Raw genomic sequence first — 20,004 nt, 5'->3', positions numbered from 1 at the left:
ACAGCTTTTTACTTATACATCACACTGACAGTTTTGAGCAGGGTTTTAAATTATTTTTTAGCATTATGTAAGGTTAGCATATATATATATGAAAGTTAAATCAATACTTAGTAAATGTAAATGAATAGTTACATGTCTTACTGATAGCTTCTTACAGAAATATCTCTGGAATAACCAAGAGCAGAGATATTTTCTTGCTGCAGAAAGTTTGGAAGATAAAATTTCGTGTATTCAAGCATACACATTCTCAGGATCAACCCTTTCAGTTTGTTTTATATTTCAAAATACAATATTTTTAAAGATACCTGTATGTTCTCCAATTGTTACCATCAGCCTGCAGTTTTCTGCATATGACAGGGTATATGTTGCTTTAGGAAAACAAAATTAGATTCAATTTCAGTACAGTTTAAATATTTTTCTTCTGGGCTAAATTGAACTACTTTCATAATCGTTTGTATTTTCCAGAAAGCATTATTTTCCTGTTGTGTTAAGATAATCCTCTCCCAAACATCACACGGATGAAACACTGTGTCTCCGTTCAGTCGCTCCAGCCACTCCATTTTCAGGATGGATGCGGTGAACTGTTTCTGTGTCCGTTTTCGGAACAGGCACAGCTCCCTCTGTTGACTAAATCTTTGCCGCTACGAGAACGGAAGGGACCTTTCGCACAGCTCCCATCAGGTTTGGCTTGGCTTCCAGGACGCCTGCGCTGCAAGTGATGGAGGGCACCCGTCCTGCGTGATGCAGAAGAGGCACCCAGGCACAGTTGGTCACCACTGCGCCAGCCCCTCTGCCACACCACCTCAAGTACCTTTCCCTGCCAAAGCCCCCACACTTAAGGCTCATCAAAATGCTCTCATACGTAGAAGATATCAACCCCATCTAAGAAGACCTCAGAACAGAAGTCACCAGATTCACAAATAAAGTTAACGATTGAGTGGAAAATAGAAATCGACCTCCTTTTCCCAGCACCTTGGCTTTCAGGCCAGTAAGGGCTGCAGCTGCCACCAGTGTGTCCTCACTCAAAGTCCCAAACGCTGGTAATTTAATAAAACTTCCTCATCCGCTTTATCTTAGGAGGTCCTACTTTGCATGCAACCCATATGTCCTGCATAGATTCAGTGCTGGCAGGTAGTGGAACATGCATAGCACTGCTTAGACATATATTTTTAAAAACAAAAGTAAAAACTACTTCAAGGTAAAAGAAGTAGTTTCACCAGGGGCTGTATTTCTGTTGCTGGCTAGCACCAGTTTGCTGGCTGAGAACAGCAATCTCCACTTCTCATCACTAAAGTCACAGCATTCCTATCTCTGTAGCATTTTAATGCACCCCAGTAAATTCTCCTTCCTTCCCACATGCCATGGGACCAAGAGATGAGATCAGCTCTTTATTCAGGATCTCTGGCTGCAAACTGCACAAGACACAAATAGCAATGCCACAAGCCCTACCTGCTGCTAGCACCCTGGCAAAAATCTTACGATACCTCCTCCTCCGTGCCACCCATTTTTTCATTGAAGTAACAAATGGAGGTACAAAGGCTACTGCAAGGGGAATGCCAAAGTTTTATTATTTTAACATTAATTCCCAACTAAAGCACAGTTAGAATTACCACAGAAGAACAGTTTCAGGAAGCTTCAGAAAGCATTCCTAACAACTTTACAAAAATGGTTATTAATAAGATACATACACCGCACAGTCAATCCTACAATTAGAAGCCACTTAAAATGTTTTTGAGTTGCCACGGAATTTGATATTAGCACAATTACATACAGTGCTGCTACAGTGAACAGGCAAACAAAGCATTATCTTTAACTCTGGTAACATCAACAGAGTTAAAGATAACATAGGTGAGGTTATTTCAGCACACTTCGTAATTGCTCACATCACCATTTTACTAAAATTGACTCCCATCCTAAGGGAGATGTGGGGATGATCTTGGATGGTACTATAGTTTGGAAGACATGAACCTGTCAAAAATACTGGTTACACAGCTCCAGCAGCTCTGCTACCATACAGCATACACACATCTCCCTAGCCTGCTTCATCATGACTCTGAACAATGTCAGCAAAAGATCCACGGCTGAGTTTTAACAGCATCACCTACAGAAGTTTGATTTTCCAGCTTTGTAATCGAGCAACCAAGTAACCAGCCGTTTGTGGAGAAAGAGGTAACCACACACAGCAGATGCTCTCAGCTAAAAAACCCAGTACCATATTACAGGGAACTTGAAGATGCTCAATGCCTATTGTCATTCTCTTTATTTTCTAGCCAGTATGGATTGTTCACCTACATTATATTTTCTATTGTCTTGGTCCATTTCACATTGTGGTGTCAGAAAACATCCTCTTAATGCCACATCTGCTAGCACCTACTGATGCTCCCTTAACCATAAGGAATGATTCTTCCCTTTCTATAGCATTTACTATTATTCACTAACACATCATACTGCATCAGAAAGCTTCAGGAAGTGTCAGGTAATTCTATCATACACAGCCTCTGTTACTTTGGAAGGCTAAGTAGCTTAGGCAGAAAAAGGTGTTCACCACACTCAATCTAACACGTGAAATTTACGGGCTTGCAAAGGGATTTCAAACCACAACACTACATCCTTGAGCCTTTGCTGTCATTTTAGTCCCTGCCAGTGAAACAACTGTTACCTATAGAGTAAAAACCAGTAACCTGAGATGAGAATAGCTATTCAGAGTAAGAACGTAATCCTCAAATGACCAAATCACACACTCACTCAAGAAAATACTAGCAAGCTTATTATGGAAAGTTAATGCGTTTCACTTACAGTCAGTCACAAGGACCTGTTCTGACTCAAAAAAACCCAGGCTACATTAATACACACCTATTTATCAAAATCTATAATTACAGCACCACTAAATTTCCAGATGTATCAAAGTCCTCTGCAGAAAGCACTTCTTTTCCTTATTTTTGTGCCCTAACCTGTCAAGAGCAAGGAGTTTCCCTGATACCTGCAGATGCAGGCTTCCAGAGCACTGGGGGAAGGAAAGTCTGCCTGACTGAAAAGTATCTGTGAGCTTCTGGAAAAAGAACTGTGTGGAAGAATCATGGCTACAGTTCTCAGCAGAGAAAATTACCTTTCTGAAGTCAGACACAGAGAAAAAGTACTGCAAGTTGAAAATGAGAGAAAAGAAAAACAGCTGGATTGTAAAACTTCCAAATTAAAAGCATGCTCAGCAGAAAACAGGTTTGAAAGAAATCTTTAAAACTCTCACAATGATCTGCTGTTCTCCTCCATGGAACTGAATTTCTGGAAGCAGGAAAAAAAAAAAAAGAAAACTAGGAAATAGCTGACTGTTCAAAAATTAAAGACAAAAATCATAGGCAACACTCATACACTTGTAGATAGAGAAATGTATTAACAGATTTCTAGAATTTTTGGTTCCTCAGATTAAGCTTAAATTATACGATAAATGAAGGAATAATACATTGTCTGGGACTGGATTAAGTTATGCACTGCAGCAGTAGTAAATATCATAAAGTCTTACTAACCTTTATTTTCTTTCTTAACATAAGCAGTATTCAGATAATTAACAGTTAAACAAAAAAAGTTTTAAAGCTCCCACAGTCATCATGTAGCCCTATAATACAGTACTGCCACTGCTAGCAACACGCTGCAGGCTGTGTGCTGAGTGTGCAATGCCTCAGGACTGAGGCTTGCTCTGTCAGAGCTTTTCTGGACCCGCTTGCAGCAGCTTTATTTCATTTGGTTTAGCCATCACAGCAGTTTCCCCAACTGACCGGCTGTCTATGGCTAATCTGTCTCACTTGTGCTTATCACTGTGATGTACAACCCCACAGCTTATAGATAGCAGCAAGCGGGTTTTCTACATGGAACAAGACACTCACATAGCTCCGCAGTACTGATGTGGCATAATGAAATACAGGCCTGTATCGCAACAGGAGAGGCTGTGACAAGTGGAGACGTTGGAATGATGTCCTGCGACACAGGAGTGCAGGCACAGGTTGATAAGAGATGGGGCACTGACCTGGCACTGGAAACCTCACAGCTACAAACAGCCCACCAATGGTCAGTTCAAGAAATGTAGATGTGGAGCTGCAGAAAGATGTGTTTGGGTCAGTCCTGTCCCTCCCACACACCCCCAACCAACCAAACAAACAACAAAAAAAAAGAGAACACACAAAAAGAGGATGTGATATACAGAAAAGGCACCATACATAGTACATTTGGATGCACATGGAGCTGCAGACCAATGAGGAAAGAGAAAGGTCTAAACGTGTGTTTGCAAACACATTAAAAAAATACCCCAAGTACATCCTTGGGTGAGGAAGAAATCATCAACCTGAACACTGAACTCTTCCCAGAGAAGGGCTCCAGAGGCTGACAACCTGCTGTAATACACACTCACCTCCACCCTGACCAGAATGAAGTCACCAACTGTAGGATGTAGAGGAGCAGTGGAAGGGTGAGCACAACCCTAAGATCAGGGCTATAAACTAAGAAGTGCGTGTATAATGATTGTAACAGAATTTTTGAACTATTTTTCTGTTACAATTAGATCCGGATTAATGACACCTAGGCCCTTAAGACTTCAAATTGCACTAAAATTGAATTCTTGGCTCTCCTTATATATAATGTGCATGCTCTCTGCCCATAGAGAAGACTTTGAGCCTAATGCCACTCCTGTGCTTTACAAAGGTTACTGTTCCCAGGCAGGGAAAAGCAGCGCCTGGTACAGCAGTCTTTCAGAGCAATTAAGCAACTGAAGATTAATTTCTGAGCTTGTGAAGCAATCCTCAGCCTACTCCTGACATACCTCAATCTGCAATTAAGCCATTACAATGACCTGCCAGCATCCTATCTTGTTGCAAGATACAAACAATGCACCCCTACCCCCTACGAAGCATCAGCGCTGGGCTGCACTTTTCTGCATTCGCAGTCACAAGCGCCGGAGCTGCACTAGTCACTCTTACACACAGTGCACAGCTGTCCATTTAGATCTGCTGGAAGCTCAGATCTGTAGCTCCGCTCAGATTTGTAGCTCCAGGTGCTTGCAGCACCAGTTTTAAGAAAGAGAATAAAAAATACCATTGTCCCGAAATGCTCCTCATTCACAAGTCCATCCAGGTTCTTGTATGCTTTCCTGTCAGGATACAGGTAACTCCTACTTTACCCTCCCAAATGAGTAAAAGTTCTTAAGTTTTACACAAAGCCAGTCAAAATTATGCATATGCATATCATTTATGTTCCACTCACAGTACCGGCAAAGGCCCACAAGGCAGATATGGTGGGAATCTGTTATAGACCACCTAACCAGGATGAACAGGCAGACCCTCTACACTAACTTTGTGAGCTTAGTGCTGTTTTAACGTGACTCAGCTGCAAGTACTGGAAGAACTTCCAGCAGGGCTTGTGACTAGCCCAATGTATTCATGTGACAAATATTATTTCCAACGTAACAACAGTCCTTTATGGCCAAAGCTACAAAATGTTTTACTCAGGATCAGTTATGACAAAATTTCAAAAATGTTACCACCTACTCAAATTGAAAGGGAGAGCAAACATCAGAGTATGATGTTAAGACAACTGCTTGCTCTTTTAGGAAATGGGTTAAAGCCTAAGTGATCTTTTATAGATCTAAGACATATTGTTTATAGCCACAGTAGACCTTCCACACAGTTTTAGTGTTACAAAAAACCTTCATATTTTGTCTTTTCACAAGTGTTTGTCCCAGGTGCATTTCATGATGTTTACAACAGAAGAATTTGTAAAAAATATTTCTGGCAAATAAATTATTGCTTTAAAAGACTATTTACCATCGGAGGGAAACTGTTCATTCTTCCACAACTCTACTACATACACTTGAAAGGGTAGCACAGTTGGATATGCTACCTTATTTCTGTTAATATGTAGTTTGTAGACCAGCATGACTTGTTGGAAAGAGTCATTAGAAGTAACTAAGAAAAGCAATCTTACTGTCATTTTAGTAGGCTTTTGATACTCATGGCGTCAACATCATCACTGGAACATACTGAGGAGCCTGCAAACTAAAGACTGGACACTTATTCCAGAAGCGTATGTAGTATTTTTCAAAAATGTGGATAGTAACAGATATAAGCTGTTAACCAAAATCCAAAGATATCTGAAATACTTATGAGAACTGATCATCAAAACTGAAAAGAGGATAAGGACACAGTAAGTCCTGTCCGGATGCCGCAGATGTGAAGTGAGTGGTGCCCTGGAAAGCTGCCCTGTGGGGATCTTGCTGCAGGACAGCAAATACTTTTTCCTATCATTCCTGTAACCCTGAGGCAAGTAAATGGCAACCTGGAAATGTTTGGACCTATGGAGGCAAAAATCTGCAAATCCACTAAATAATTTGATACTGAATTAATCCCAGCTGGTCTGTCACCTTCATGATACTAGGTGTCAGCCAAGGGCTTCCACCAGATATGCCAAAACAATTCACTGCACAGAAACCCTGAATGAATAAACTGACCTCACTGTCACCTTGCTCTAACAGCAATGCCTGGCGTATAAGCCCTGATATAAGGATCTCAGTGGTAAAAAAAAACCCAAGGCTCAATCATTCCCAAACCACCACAATCCTTATTTCTCAGCTCAGTGGGCTGCCTCTACGAGAGAAGATTTTTTATGCAAAAATATTTAAATTTAAACTGCTTGAAATACAAGCCCAAGTGAAGTATCTCAGTAAGAATTTAATTATTACATTATTTTCCATGCTATGACAATCTCATTTCTCAGTTTCTATACAAAGCCTGACAACATGCAGCAGGATTATTACACATGCAAATGTATGTAAACGAGGTCTTAGAACAAATCCAATCTATGGTTTTAGGATAACATTTTGCCCTTCTATTTCAACAAGAAATTGAGAGAACAGAGAACAGAAAAATATTTTTAGTTCATAGTATTGTGTGTGCAGAGGATTATTAAGAATTTACCCCCCCTTATGCTGCAAAGTACTCTATGTCCTTAATTCCCACTGAGAGCAGAAGTTCTCAGCACCGCACAGAATCAGGCTCATCCAATACTCAGTATTTTGGAGAACCATGCAAACATGCGTTAATGCTTACAGCATCAACCTATTTAAAAGCAAAGTTAAAATAGTACCACAGCTGCCCCTGACTTAACCCTGTTCTTTACATAAACTAGTGCTGTAAAGATACAGAAGAGATTTTACTATGCTTTTGTCTGTATGGTAAGATAACCTCTTCTAAATTACATCAGCACACTAAGCAGGTAGCTCTACTGCCTTTGAAAGCAGCAGTGACAATGCATTAAACACTTCGGTCTGACCCAATTACCCAGGGAACTCTCTAAGTCCCAATCTTGTTTGAGTGGCTTTGCAGAACAAACAAGAAATAAAGACTCCTGTGTCTCCAAAACTTTGCAGCATCCACACAAAGCATGGGGAGTGAAAAACACACACACCACCAAAACCATAATAAAAAGCCACCAAACAAAACCCCCTTTTGGGTTTACAATACAATACTTTGAGTAAATTAACCTCATAAGCTTCCTGGCAGTGCGTTGTGTGTGTGGAATAAAATGGGGTTATAAGCATGAAAAGGAAAGTGTAGGTGATCTAATCAGGATACAGCTGAAAACGGACCCCATTGCAGTAAATACGCAGGCTGGAGAAAGAAGAAACTCCTGGAAAAGGAAGACTGAAGCCTAATGAGAAGTCTGTGGCACACCAGAAACTCTGGCTAAGAAATGAAAGATGGACATTGACTGTAGGTATTTTTAAAAATGCAGTATGAGTTCTAAAATCATGTCCAGCACGTGAAGACAGACAACTTCAGTCTGGCTCATATAGCTGAAAAAAAAAACCCACAAGGAAAATAAAAAAAGGAAATAAAAAGGTGATAGGATAAGAGCCTGGTAGCAGACTAAGGCTTTAAGAAATTTGAAGAAAGAACAGAGAAGAAACCAGAAAATATCAGTATCGTTATCTGTTTGGTATCTTTTCCAGGTAAGAACTTGCACGCAGCACTCATGCATGTTAGACAGGTGTGGAAAACTTCTTTCCCATGAGTGGGCCCTGAAGAATCTGCAGAAGGCAGGTTCCAGGATCTGTTTGGGTCTTTCCTGGTCTGAGCAGCCCTGGCCTTTCACAGCTGCCCAATGCTGGTATGGCCCGACTTTACCAGGGAATTTAATCACAAAATTTCTTTTTCACTTTTGCCACTTACTTCATTGGCATGGCCATGCTGATAGAGATAAGAGGGTTTTTTCCTTTTCCAAACTGTACCTCAGACACAGCACCTAGTGCTAAAAAGCCAGTGTAACAGGTTCCAGCAGGACCAACTGAGCAAGTGATCAAATCGCAAACATTACTTATGCTCAGAACAGCATTTACATAGGCAGAGTCGAGCATAAATTTAAATCACTGTGCAGCCTTGCCACACACAACAGGATGAGGCTCAGGGCTTGACTCCACAAAAAATGGAAGATATGGATATAGTCTGGATGTGTTTAACAGGTCTTGAGCTTCACCAGTAAACTCTAGACAGAAGCACATAAGCTTCTGCTCATCCACTCTTCACAAATACATTTGCAATAGGTAAAGTTCCTGCTGTTCCCATAAGCACTGACAATTTCACAGCAGCCAGCAAAGGCTCTTACAAGCCTTCAATAAAATATAACCAAATGCTAATTTCTCAGCAATCCAAGTTTGCTGACTTCTTACATCTACATGTAGCAAAACCTTCTGCAGTCACAGGCAAACCTTAGACTTTATAACCACAGACACTGTGCAGCATTATGTAGTAGCTACAGGAAGCTGTCTGACTAATGGAACGCACTGCTGCTAATTTCAACGTACTGTAGTGCAACAAATAATTAGAAGAGAACAAAACATCCATTTCTGTCATTTTTCTAAATGACAGAAATCTGAACACTGGGAGGAAAATCAAAAAAGAAGGGAAAGCAGAGCAGGAACTCCTGCTGCTCTTGAAGCACCGACCACCTGGGCAATGCAGAAGTGAGGCACTGGGGCAGCTGTGCTCAGTTCACCACTGAGGCTCTGACAGGGCAGCAGCACTCCGTAAGAGATGGCAGAAATCTGCTGCAGGCAAAAATAGGCTACATCACGACAGCAATAGGTACCAGCAGATGAAATGATGACAGAATACATGAACCAGAAAAATTACAGTTCTCTTGCTTAACTACAATTCCTGTTACGCAGTTTTTGTCATCATTAAATCACAGCTTTTCCGTTATATATGTTGTTTCATTGTCCTTGTAGCTTGTATAGCCTGTATGTTCAAACAGATTAACCAATGCTGTAGCTCAGTGATATTTTTGTAATTATAGTTGAATACACAAAAGTCTTAAAAGAATTTCAAAGGAAATACTCCCTGCTGAGGCAAGTTGAGTCAGTGAATCCTCACTGTCATCAGCAAGCATCAAAATCAAGGAAGTGAAATTGGTAGCATTTTATTTAAAAACAAAAGGGCAGGAAAGTTATTTAAAAGGTAAGATCACAAAGAGCTGAAGGAGACAAATAGGCAAAGTCTTGAGAAAATTAATATAAAACAAAAAAGAAAATCGAGTGAAGGTTTGCTGTATACACAATCCATACAGACTCGAGAACCCAGGAGTCCAGAGGACTCTCAACCCTGATCTGTCATGATATCTGTCAGATAACTCCATTTGGATTGTGTTGTAACTCATTTTGCAATACAAATTGTTGAATAAAGAGTTACAGGTTTAGCAATTCATTAATTTAGTCAAAACTAATGAGTGTGGTAGACTGAATGCTAAGCTGGCTTCTCAAACACCAAACACACTCAATGTCTTTCATAAACTTAAATGGCTGCATCGTGCTTGCCTGATTTCATCGAATCATGAATCAGAAAGCTTTGCCACTAATCATATCAGTGATTTAAAGTTTACATGTAGCTGATTTTTAAATGCATTATATCTTTATATTATAAAGTCAGTAAAAGCTGTCATACGTTAAAGCTGTATAATCATCTGCACCTAACCTGTTGAGTTGACTACCATTAGCTTGTAACTTCAAGTGGAATCAACACCCTTTAAGCCTAATACCTACAGACACATGCCACAGCTGAGATAGCATGCCTCAGATTGGAATAATTGCCAGACATTCTATTAATACAGCAACACACATAGTGCCTTTCATAGAATATCAAGCAGGCATTTTCCCTCTTTGTGGAAAAAACCCAAAAAACATTTCCCAGTTTTTACTTTGCATTTTCTATACAACTTAAGTCAAGGGCAGCTCATGTGACTATTACAACTCCCAAAATTATGTGGATTTCATAGCAACACCACAGAAGTCATAGTCTTTCTAGGTGTTTGCCGGCAGGGACACTAGAGATGCCCACTTCCTAAGGTGTAGGGTTGCACTGAGCTTCTGAATGACTTTCAGTTCTTGTGCCACACTGTGAGACAGTACTGTTACCAGCTCTTGGGGGGCAAAATGGAGTACGCCACCTGGACTCAGCAAAATCTCCTAGGAAAAGAAAGAATACAACTCTGCCACCAAACTCTTCTCCCCCTCCTACAGACTACTGGCTAAAAGACAAAAGGCAGGAACCATCAACACGCAGGTGCAACAATTTCTTTACCAGTGATTGAGACTGGCCTTCCCACCTAATTTTAGCTCCCATTCTCTGCACCAGTTGAGATCTAGGCAAGCTGCAGATGGTGCCCTCTTGGCGAGCAATTTTCAAGGGACAAGCAAATTCATGGTCTCATGTGAACCAAGCACTTTTTTGAAGTTTGAGTTCTTGGCAAATAATGGATTTACTGTTATCCAAAAATTAGCATCCCTCTCTGGAAGCATTTAGGGTTTGTGCCAAAATACCTGAATATAACAACACCTAAACACATGAAGTGACCCTGCCCATAGACTGAGACGGGGGCCAGACATTCTCTGCCAAAACATCTTGGGGAGTCCAGGCCACCCCAGCCCCAACAGCTGAACTGGCAGACTCTTCCTTTCTTTATCCAAATCAGTGAAAAGCCAGCCAAGGTACTTCAAGTGCTTTTGGCAGCAGGCAGTGCTCGCTTCACTGCCTTCCCACAGCAGCAGATGAAGAACTTCATGAGCAGGTGGGTGAACTCCGGGGCAAGGCAAGCACACCAGGTCCAAGGGTGGCAGCTGGGTTCAGCTGAACATCCGGATTGCCAGAGAGGTCCAGAGTGATGAAGCAGGTCCAAGGTTAATCTGGGAGGTCAGTCCATAGGTCTGGGCTCAGATCAACTGAGAGCACAAGTCTCAGCCTAAAAGTGGCTCCCAAAGAGGACTTGCAGGCCACTGCTGAGACCACAGCTCTTGCCAGCCAGCTGATGCTGCATGCAGGCAGCTAAGCTTCGGGAAGCTGGGGGGTGCACTTGGCACCCTGACATAAATTTACATATCCCTCAGCACAACCAACCCATCTAGGATGGGTCTTAAGTCACACAGCCAGTTCGGCATCTGTTTATTTCTAGTTCTTCTTGGCTTTGCATGAGAACCTGATAAAACCATGCAGCAATGAAGTTTGTAAAATAATGGAAGAGTATAATTATTTATATTTTTTTACTGCTAATCCCAGAGACCGTGCAAACTACTCCATAGCAAACTGGACTCCAAATTCTTTCAAATGTCTTCCAGGCTGTCATGGCTAGTCACCTGGTAATAATTAGCTGAGAAACTACTAGTTGGTACTCGGCAGAAGATCTCCCTTTCACTAGTTAGAGATAACATGTTGAATACTTTGTTGACTGTGTCGGTTCTGCTCAGAGTCTTCTGAGCCAAAAGCCTTGCTGCTTTCTGCAGACTTTAGGTGAATTATTCAAATGCTTCCATTTTCTTCTCAAGAGAACCCAGCAGAAAGAAGCAGAGCTTAGGACATGTGGAGGGAAAGGAGGAAGAAAAGTTTCATAGTGGTCAATTACTTCAGCTCAGTCATACGTAGTGCACAGAAACTCCATGGAAAACAAAACTGAGCAAAGCTCCACACTGCCACTAGATCCCAACAACCACAGCTTTTACTTTAGCCCTTTTCAAAGCAGAGAGGCGAGAGATGCAGTGCTTGACTATGCAGCCTCACTGCCTGGGATAGAAACGCCAGAGACAGCTCCATGCTGCCACCACAGTTTCTCCAGGTCCCTTGACCATTATAGCCAATAAAAGCGTGAACCAGTTTTCTCTCTTGCTTGCTTGTTTTTGTATTTTACACACCAGAGAAAATCAGTTTGGAATCCACAGCACTTTGTTTTCCTTTACCTTCAACATGAAAATACAGCTGTGGAATAAGGCGAGCAACAGGTCATCCAATTGCATCTTGAATTTAACGCTGTTGAACAGTGCCACATTTATCTTGTAATTTTACATGTGTAAGTGCGTGCACAGCCACAATCAGTACTGACTCAGCTTGAGTGCACACTCAAGCACATCAGATCTCTGAAGCTTATACAACTCAAGGCTTTTGCCTTTAGCTTACTTAGAAAAGGCTGATGAGTTCGAGGGCAGTCAAGGTTTCTCAGCCTGCTTAAGACTATTCACAATCAAGAAAGTTCCTGTTTTGTCATATCTCTGGGCAGAATGTTATATTTAAAAAAAGGCAATAATCAAGCATAAACACTCAAACACTGAAATTACAATAAGGCTAAAGGAAGAGCAGGAACACACATTTTCCCTTAGAAAGCTTGACTAAACCAAGAACAAACTTGAGAGCTGCTTTGGCTGTGTTTTCTACTTGGTTCTATAAAAAAAAAAAAAAAAACAAACCACAAACCAAATTTCCACACTCCCATTTTAAGTCTGTTCAAAGAAAACATGCAAGAGTAATATTGAAACTAACAGCAGTCAAAAGAATGGGTAAACTTTACGCAGAGCTACAAAATACTTCAGAAAATAAAAGTTCTTTGCAAAAAGATTGGTATTAGAGATTAAGTTTTAGAGTTGCTGTGGTACCTAAACTTGTTTTGTTGTATGGTCCTCTGGCTTCTTCATCAACGTGGACTATTTTAAATAAAAAAAACGTAATAAAAAAAAAATTCCTTTTTCTGAACAATTTGAAGTCCTGCTGACTCTTTGTTTTTACAGCTTGAAGGGCCTTCACAAACTATCCCAGTTCATAGCTACATTTCTGGGGAAGTGACTGAACAGGTTGCTAAAAATCTTTACTTGAAGAGATGATATCAAGTCTTAAATCTTTCACCAACACTGCTGTTCTCATTAAAGAAACATATTCTTTATTTTGTGTTTCGACCAGTTGCTGTGTGCTGCTGAAGAGCTCTTTCCCTCTGCCCAAGTAGGGTCTTGTTAGCTAGAAAGTGTTGTTCAAGTACCATATATGCTATAAATGCAAACAGGTTTACGAGTAAAGAAAGCACAGACATGATAACTGAGGCAAAGCCAGGACTCCAGTGAATTTCATGACAAGTCTTCAACCTTCACATTACAGGAATTAAATACCTTTACAGAATGAAGCAACCAGTAAGCAAGGTTTTATTTATTCTCCTTTACAGAGAAAATGACATTTTTTTCTGTGCAACTATTTTTCATTGGGGTTTTTCTTTTTTTGTGTGTGATCTAAAAGACAACTAAGTGAGATTTTAAGAAATACATAGAACGAGAATGGAAAAGTAAATCTATAAAACTCATCCCTATCAACAAATGTTGCAGCATTCCCAAAGTGTTTATTTGGATTCTATTTAAAAATGCACCCATACTTTTCAGAATGTGCATCAGGAAGCAATTCCCAATTAGAACAGAGGAACTGGAGGACTCTGGTTAAGAAGGGCAAAGTCTTATGGCCCGAAGCAGCATGCCTGCTCTCGATCACGTGAGAGAGGGGAGCTCTGATAACTGCATTAACTTCACTCCCACAGCTTCCCTCGGCCCTGCGTGCACAACACCAGATACAAGCACCACCACAAAGGAAAATGTGAACACTGCTAGAACAGCTATTACCTTCCTCTTGCCTGTATGCATACAGGAGATTGCTGCTGTCACTTTCTTGCAATAGCAGTTTGTTAGCAAGCAAGCTACTTTTAAAAACACCAAGTGTATCAGATTTTTCCATTCTCACCTTCCAAAGACTTTTTAAAAGATCATTTCTGTCCAGGTACATCAGGAACAGAGGGACAACTGGTCACCAAGGTCTCTGGATGGCTTAGCCCCCAAAGCAAGCCCATCCTTGCATGCATTTCATTTTCCTCTTTCACACTCCAGTAGCCTCCCTTCTCCCAAATATGAAGGGGAAAAAGCCTGAGCAGCCCCTTTTCCTCAAGCCACAGGGCACAGCAGCTGAGGACATGGCAAACAGCAACAAGAACCACTCTCGCATCCTCCTTGGAGATGACTGCTTGGTAAAGTACCAGAAGAGCCACCATTCACAGAATACACATCTCTATGTCAAGCTTCTCAACAGAACAGCTACAGTCACTGCTTCTCAATAATCAAATGCCATTATCTACCAAAAAATTGACTCCTAAATTTGTTCTCACACATAGCAGATGATGTAGCAGAATGCAGTTACGACCAGATTAATAGCTCTCATTTTTCCAGTCACTCCTGCCAAGGGATGCAATTCATCCAGGCCGGTGGTTTCCAAACTTTGATTGCACACCCCTGTCAGTAAAAAAAATTTTTAGCATGAACTGCCAATACGTGTATATTTATTTATAAACTATATACATGTACTACTGAATATGTACATTATAAAACATACACAAAAATAGAAATTAGAAAGGAAAAGAAACGTTTTTTCAAAAAAATTGTTTTACTTATTAATGGCACAAAAAATCTTCCCACGCTCCAATGGACTTTCTTACGCACACCCCACTTTGGACACCACTGATCCTGGCAACAGTGGTAACACTTCAGAGCAGCTGACATAGCTGGGAGAAAGGGCACCTCACCCTGGGTCTTTTCCCATATCCCCATATTATTTACCTAATATGCTTAGGCCTGTTCAATCTCCCTGCTCATACATGAAGTAAAGGTTACGCTTTTAAACCAACAAACCAGAGCATGTTTCATAAACTTACGTTTCTGGATTTGGGTACAAACCCAGAAAACTAACAACTTTTCCCAAAATTCTCCTGAAACGAAGATCATTAGTTCACTCACAATGAAAAGAGAGCCAGTACACAAATGAACCTGAAGCTATTAGGAGGCCCCTTCTTGAGGCTTCTTAATGGCGCAATTGCAAAGTTAACCCATCCTAGGAGATTGTACACTTTTCTTTACTTAATTACTATTTCTATTCTATCATTTGTTGGCAAGTAGTAAAAACCTTGGATACAGCTCCAGGCAGACTCCTTCAATGCTTCTCCCAAGAGCAAACTTTACTCACTGCCTTAGAATGATATTGTAATTTATGCTAATACTTTGTAATTACCATCTATAAATGCAAGATATGCTAATTTCCAGATGACTATTAGGGAAATACGCTGAAAGCATAATATACTGCCAAATACTCTGAAAAGCTTTTCACTTGGAGTATTTCAAAGTAGGCTTCAAGGGGAGGAAAACAACAAGGGAGCAACCTTGCTACAGACAAGGTGAGGCAACGTCCAGATGACTGAACAGACCTTATTTGGCCCCAATCCATCACAATCTAACCAACACCAGAAACTGTAGTATATGAGAATAAATTTTCAAAATGAAAACATCATGTAAGCTTTAGGACCATGTTATCTCAACAGCATCAAATGCTAGCAGAACTGTTTCTCTTGGTCCAGCAGTCATGGTCAGACCCTTTTTAATTAAGAGCATGTGAATGAGAAATCAGTTTCACAATCCTTCTTATCTTTACCAAAGGATCTGCCCTCCAAGGAACAAGCCTGCAAAGAATTTTAGGAAAACACAGGTTATAGCCGAAGTTAAATCAGAAACACAGTTTTTCAGCTACACTGATCTAGAAAAGAAGAGATGGTAGGACAAACACTGCTTCTTGAGATCATCAGTAAGCCAATAGGCATAGCTTTGCAAGAACATGTCACAGAAGAGAGACTGCCATTTCGGTGAACACACAGGCTGGACAAACTAAGAGACAGCAGTGACCCCATATTGGCATAATAGCTAGGCTGATCTAAATCAGATACAGTCAGCCTGGCATTACAGTTCAGTTGCAGGCCGGAGTCAGTGTTCCCAGAGCCTCTCAACAGCCTCATTCACTCATACTGGAATTCCTCACTTCTATAAAATACACAATAGAACAGGAGGGGATGAAAAAAGCCATCTACACGAATGCAAAGTTTTGTTGCAGGAACTAGATAGCAGCTAGTAATGAGGACTGCTCTGGCAGCTGCTCTTCCCATCACTCCCTGTTTGACTGTGGTGTGCCATCCAACCAGCCTAATGTTTCAAAAGTAGCTCATTTCAAGATCAAATACATGTAAAATAAGCCACCTGCCATGTGAGAAAATGACTAATGCTTGCATCTTTTAAGCTATTTGCTTCACTACTGAAGAAGCTTTTGAAACAATAGCATAGTGTTTGCTGAAAGAAACTTGCTTTTAAAAAACAAGACCCAAAAGGCTTAAGAAATCATACAAAGACGTGATAAAGACCAAAGGTAAATCTCAGTAACTTACTGCTGCTGCTGCTGCTGCGGCCTCCTCTCCACCTACATAGACAGAAGAAGCAATCTCCATCACGGACAAGTTTGTGGGAGCATCTGTAGTAGATGATGATCTGGGTCGACCTGATTGAATATCTTGAGCAGACCTCCTGTTGATCTGTGGGCTTCCTTTCGGGGCATCTGCCTTGCCCCACCTGCTGTGCAGGCTCGTCCCTCTCTTCATTTTAGGTGGCACTCTGATCTGCTGAAGCACCCGGTTCAGAGCTGTGGGGTGGGTGGAGACACCATCAATTTCAGCACAGACGCTCTGGCTTTCCAAATCCATGTCAGGCTCCAGATCAGCCTGAGCTTGCTGAACATCATGTGGAGAAACTGACGACCTCCTGCGCTGATGCTGGAAAAGGTGCTTCAAGCCTTGACCAATCACATTAATGTTCTCCAAAGCATTATGGGTTATTTTGGATAATTTTTGCTCTGAGTCATGCTGTTTTTTGGTCTCTTGATCTTGGGATTTGCCTCCAGGATCAGGGTCATCACACAGCTGTTCACTGCCAGAAGGCTCCATTGATGACACCCAACAGGTTTACTTGGCTATTCATACATAAATATGTCCCCTGTCTTTAAAGGGCTTGTGTTTGTTTTAAAAATGCCAAGACTGTCAGCCAATTAGGTGTGCAATTGCTTCAAGACTGACTACACATGCAGGTGTGCCACGGTGATCTCATGCTTATCTAATGTTAAACAAAAGAGTCATTATTATACATCCATGCAGAAAGTAGTGGGTTAAAAATTCCAATGCGCAAAACATGCCATTAACAAAACAAAACATATCAGTTTTCCAAGCATCCCTCCATGTGCTATTAGTTGCATCTAGGCTGTATGCAGAAGCCAAAGCTTGTATTTCATTCATCGCCTAGGGGAAGAAGCCCAGCACAAAGGATACAGGAAAGCCAGAAAGGTAAAAAAAGCTGCTCAAAAGGGGGAGGAGCAAGGAGAAACCAGTGGGGTTTTGTCTGTTATGAACAAGCCCATAATATCTAACAGAACATCAGGTTAAACTTCTGAAAAGCATGTTAGTCTCTTTGGCAGAATTAATTTTGTTCCTTGACAAAGATCTGATATTTTGTGCTTCAAATGTAACATCTGCTCTGTCTACCTGATTTTCCCATAGTGTCTAACTTCACAGTATGTAATATATGCAAGAAAACAGAACATTTCCAAGTCAGTAATGCATTTCCAAATAGTAAGAAATGGGTTATTACTGCCAACATCTGCTGAAGGCACTAGCAACTAGATGTGAAAATCTGTCTTCAAGCAAAACAGGCAAGCGAAATGATTTCAATTGGCATAGTCTCGTCCATAGTTCTCACAGAAAACAAAAATAAAACTAAGTAGACTAAGCAACCAATCTGAAAGGGAGCAGCACCATGTATGTGTAGCTGAGTCTTTAACAGAGAGAAAACTCGCAGTTTTTCTCCAAGAGAGCTCAACCTTACCTATCAGCTGGGCTCAGGCAGAAGTTGGTTATATGACATTGCAGCTGAGCGCTTATATAGCAACACACTATTGGAGAAGTACAGCAAAGGAATGAGGAAGGAAGGAAGGAAGGACGGACACAGTATCCAAAAGAGTTTCACATCAGCACCATGAGATCACATGCTTGGAAGCTGATCATTGTCCTCTTGCAGGAGAAAGCTTTGATTATGCTTCTATAAATACAGAAACCAGATCACAGAGGTCTACCTCGATCTTGGCAGAAAGCAGCCTGTGCTTGAAAAAAAACTCACCCCACTTTATTTGAAATGCAACATGTTTGGGATTTGAGAGCATTCAGTTTTATTCTTAAAACAGCTGCAGAAACATAGTGCATTGAGGTCACAATTAGAGCGCTCTCAATTTTGTGCATCTGAAACCTGACACAATGGGTTAAACAGATACTCCAAAATGCTTTCCAAATTGGCATCCAAAAATATCAGAAGAGCTGCCTCACGCTCTTTTTTTTAAATGTCGTTGCTATCAGCTGGAGGCAAGATGAAAATTCAGTACTTACAGAAAGCAAAATACTAGAATCAAACAGGATTTTATCTCAGTACTTTCAACATGTTTTAAGCATTGAGTCTAAAAATATTGGCCAGTTTAATAACACATAAATGCAAAGTAATAAACTACATCCCAGAAAGATATAAATTATTCATCCATATTCATGCAGAAATGGCAGAATCAAAGAAATGTGCAAACCAACCTTCTATTTTTTACATACTTAACACTTTTCTTAATGACTTCAAGCGCCTTTACGATTAGTATTATGCTTTGACTTTTGAGCTCGCTTTTTCTTAATATTTCTTTTTTCCTCATGTAACAGGCCTTCCAGAAAGTTGAATTGCAGGTCTCCACTCAAGTTTTGGAAGGGGAAAAAAAATCAAAACTAGATTTTTCATTCTCATCCAACAGACCAAACGGTTCAGTGAACAAACCTCACTGGCTAAAAAAAGGAGGAGTCCCTAAATTATTTGGTGTATAAAAAATAAACTTGACAGTTGACCATAACCGCCTTTTTCATTTTAGCCAATTCCCTCAGTATTCTTTTTTCAGTCAGGACCCATTGAAGAACTGTAGTTCATACTAAAGATGCCCCATATACTCTCTAACTGGTATGTTTATGATCTTCTGCACTCTTTCTATGCAGATTACCACTGGTAATACTGCTGATCTTAAAGAACAGCACTTCCATCTAACTAGAGTCCCATGCATTTTCTGCTGGAAACCATTAACCTGCCTCAAGGAGCCCTACGTCAATCTGCAAAACAACTTGAAACAAATCAGCCTACAGCTAGCTCACAAATAAGTCACTACTACCCCTGTGCATTCCGTGACTGATTTCTGAAATTACACTGACTCTTATCTTCAAGAGGCTCCTATAGGGAGCTTTCTGTCATCTGCCTATTTGTATTTGCACATGATGAGCCTGTTGTGAGCCTGAAAAAAGCTTTTCAAATTGCTTATCTGTCATGAAGATCCTTAAAACTACTTATCTGTCTTAGTATCTACTTTAGGGGAAAAAACTACTCATAAACAAACGTGAAGAACTGTGAATCAGCAGAATCAATTAGCACATTTATTTGCATTAGGATTCAAGTTTCCTGCTCGCTTTTTTCATCGTTTATAACAACCTTTATACTCTGAGGGAGGAAATGGAATACTTCATAGCTTGAAGTTAAAAACCATACATTTCTTATTCATACAAGAATACATCAGGGACAAAATTCACAATTCCATATACAGTCACACTGAGCAGATGTTATTATTACATCCCAGAACAGGCTAATACAGTCCTTCATTTGTGCAATTATTTCAGAGTAGCACTGGGAAACAGAAGAGTTCAAAAGGAGAAACTGGCAAAAACAGTATTAGATAACTGTGAATATATAAACTAGTA

The 20,004-nt window shown here is 40.6% G+C and overlaps 1 protein-coding gene across 8 annotated transcripts in view; it reads right to left on the bottom strand.

The window, feature by feature from the left end:
• The window catches only part of TMCC1 (transmembrane and coiled-coil domain family 1), a 134,389-nt gene that overhangs the window by 92,758 nt on the left and 21,627 nt on the right, over positions 1-20,004 (bottom strand). For 5 of the 8 annotated variants that reach the window (XM_055804097.1, XM_055804101.1, XM_027790582.2 and 2 more), the window contains one exon: positions 16,582-16,832. In XM_055804097.1, coding sequence (XP_055660072.1) covers positions 16,582-16,791 — 210 coding nt within the window. In that variant the 5' untranslated portion in view covers positions 16,792-16,832. Of the gene's footprint in view, positions 1-16,581; positions 17,300-18,828; position 20,004 lie in introns of those variants that run through there. The other 3 variants (XM_055804096.1, XM_055804095.1, XM_027790580.2) reach the window with 2 other exon arrangements.

This window comes from Falco peregrinus, chromosome 5, assembly GCF_023634155.1.
Source record: "Falco peregrinus isolate bFalPer1 chromosome 5, bFalPer1.pri, whole genome shotgun sequence".
NCBI lineage: Eukaryota > Metazoa > Chordata > Aves > Falconiformes > Falconidae > Falco > Falco peregrinus.
This window is presented reverse-complemented; position numbering and strand designations above follow the sequence as displayed.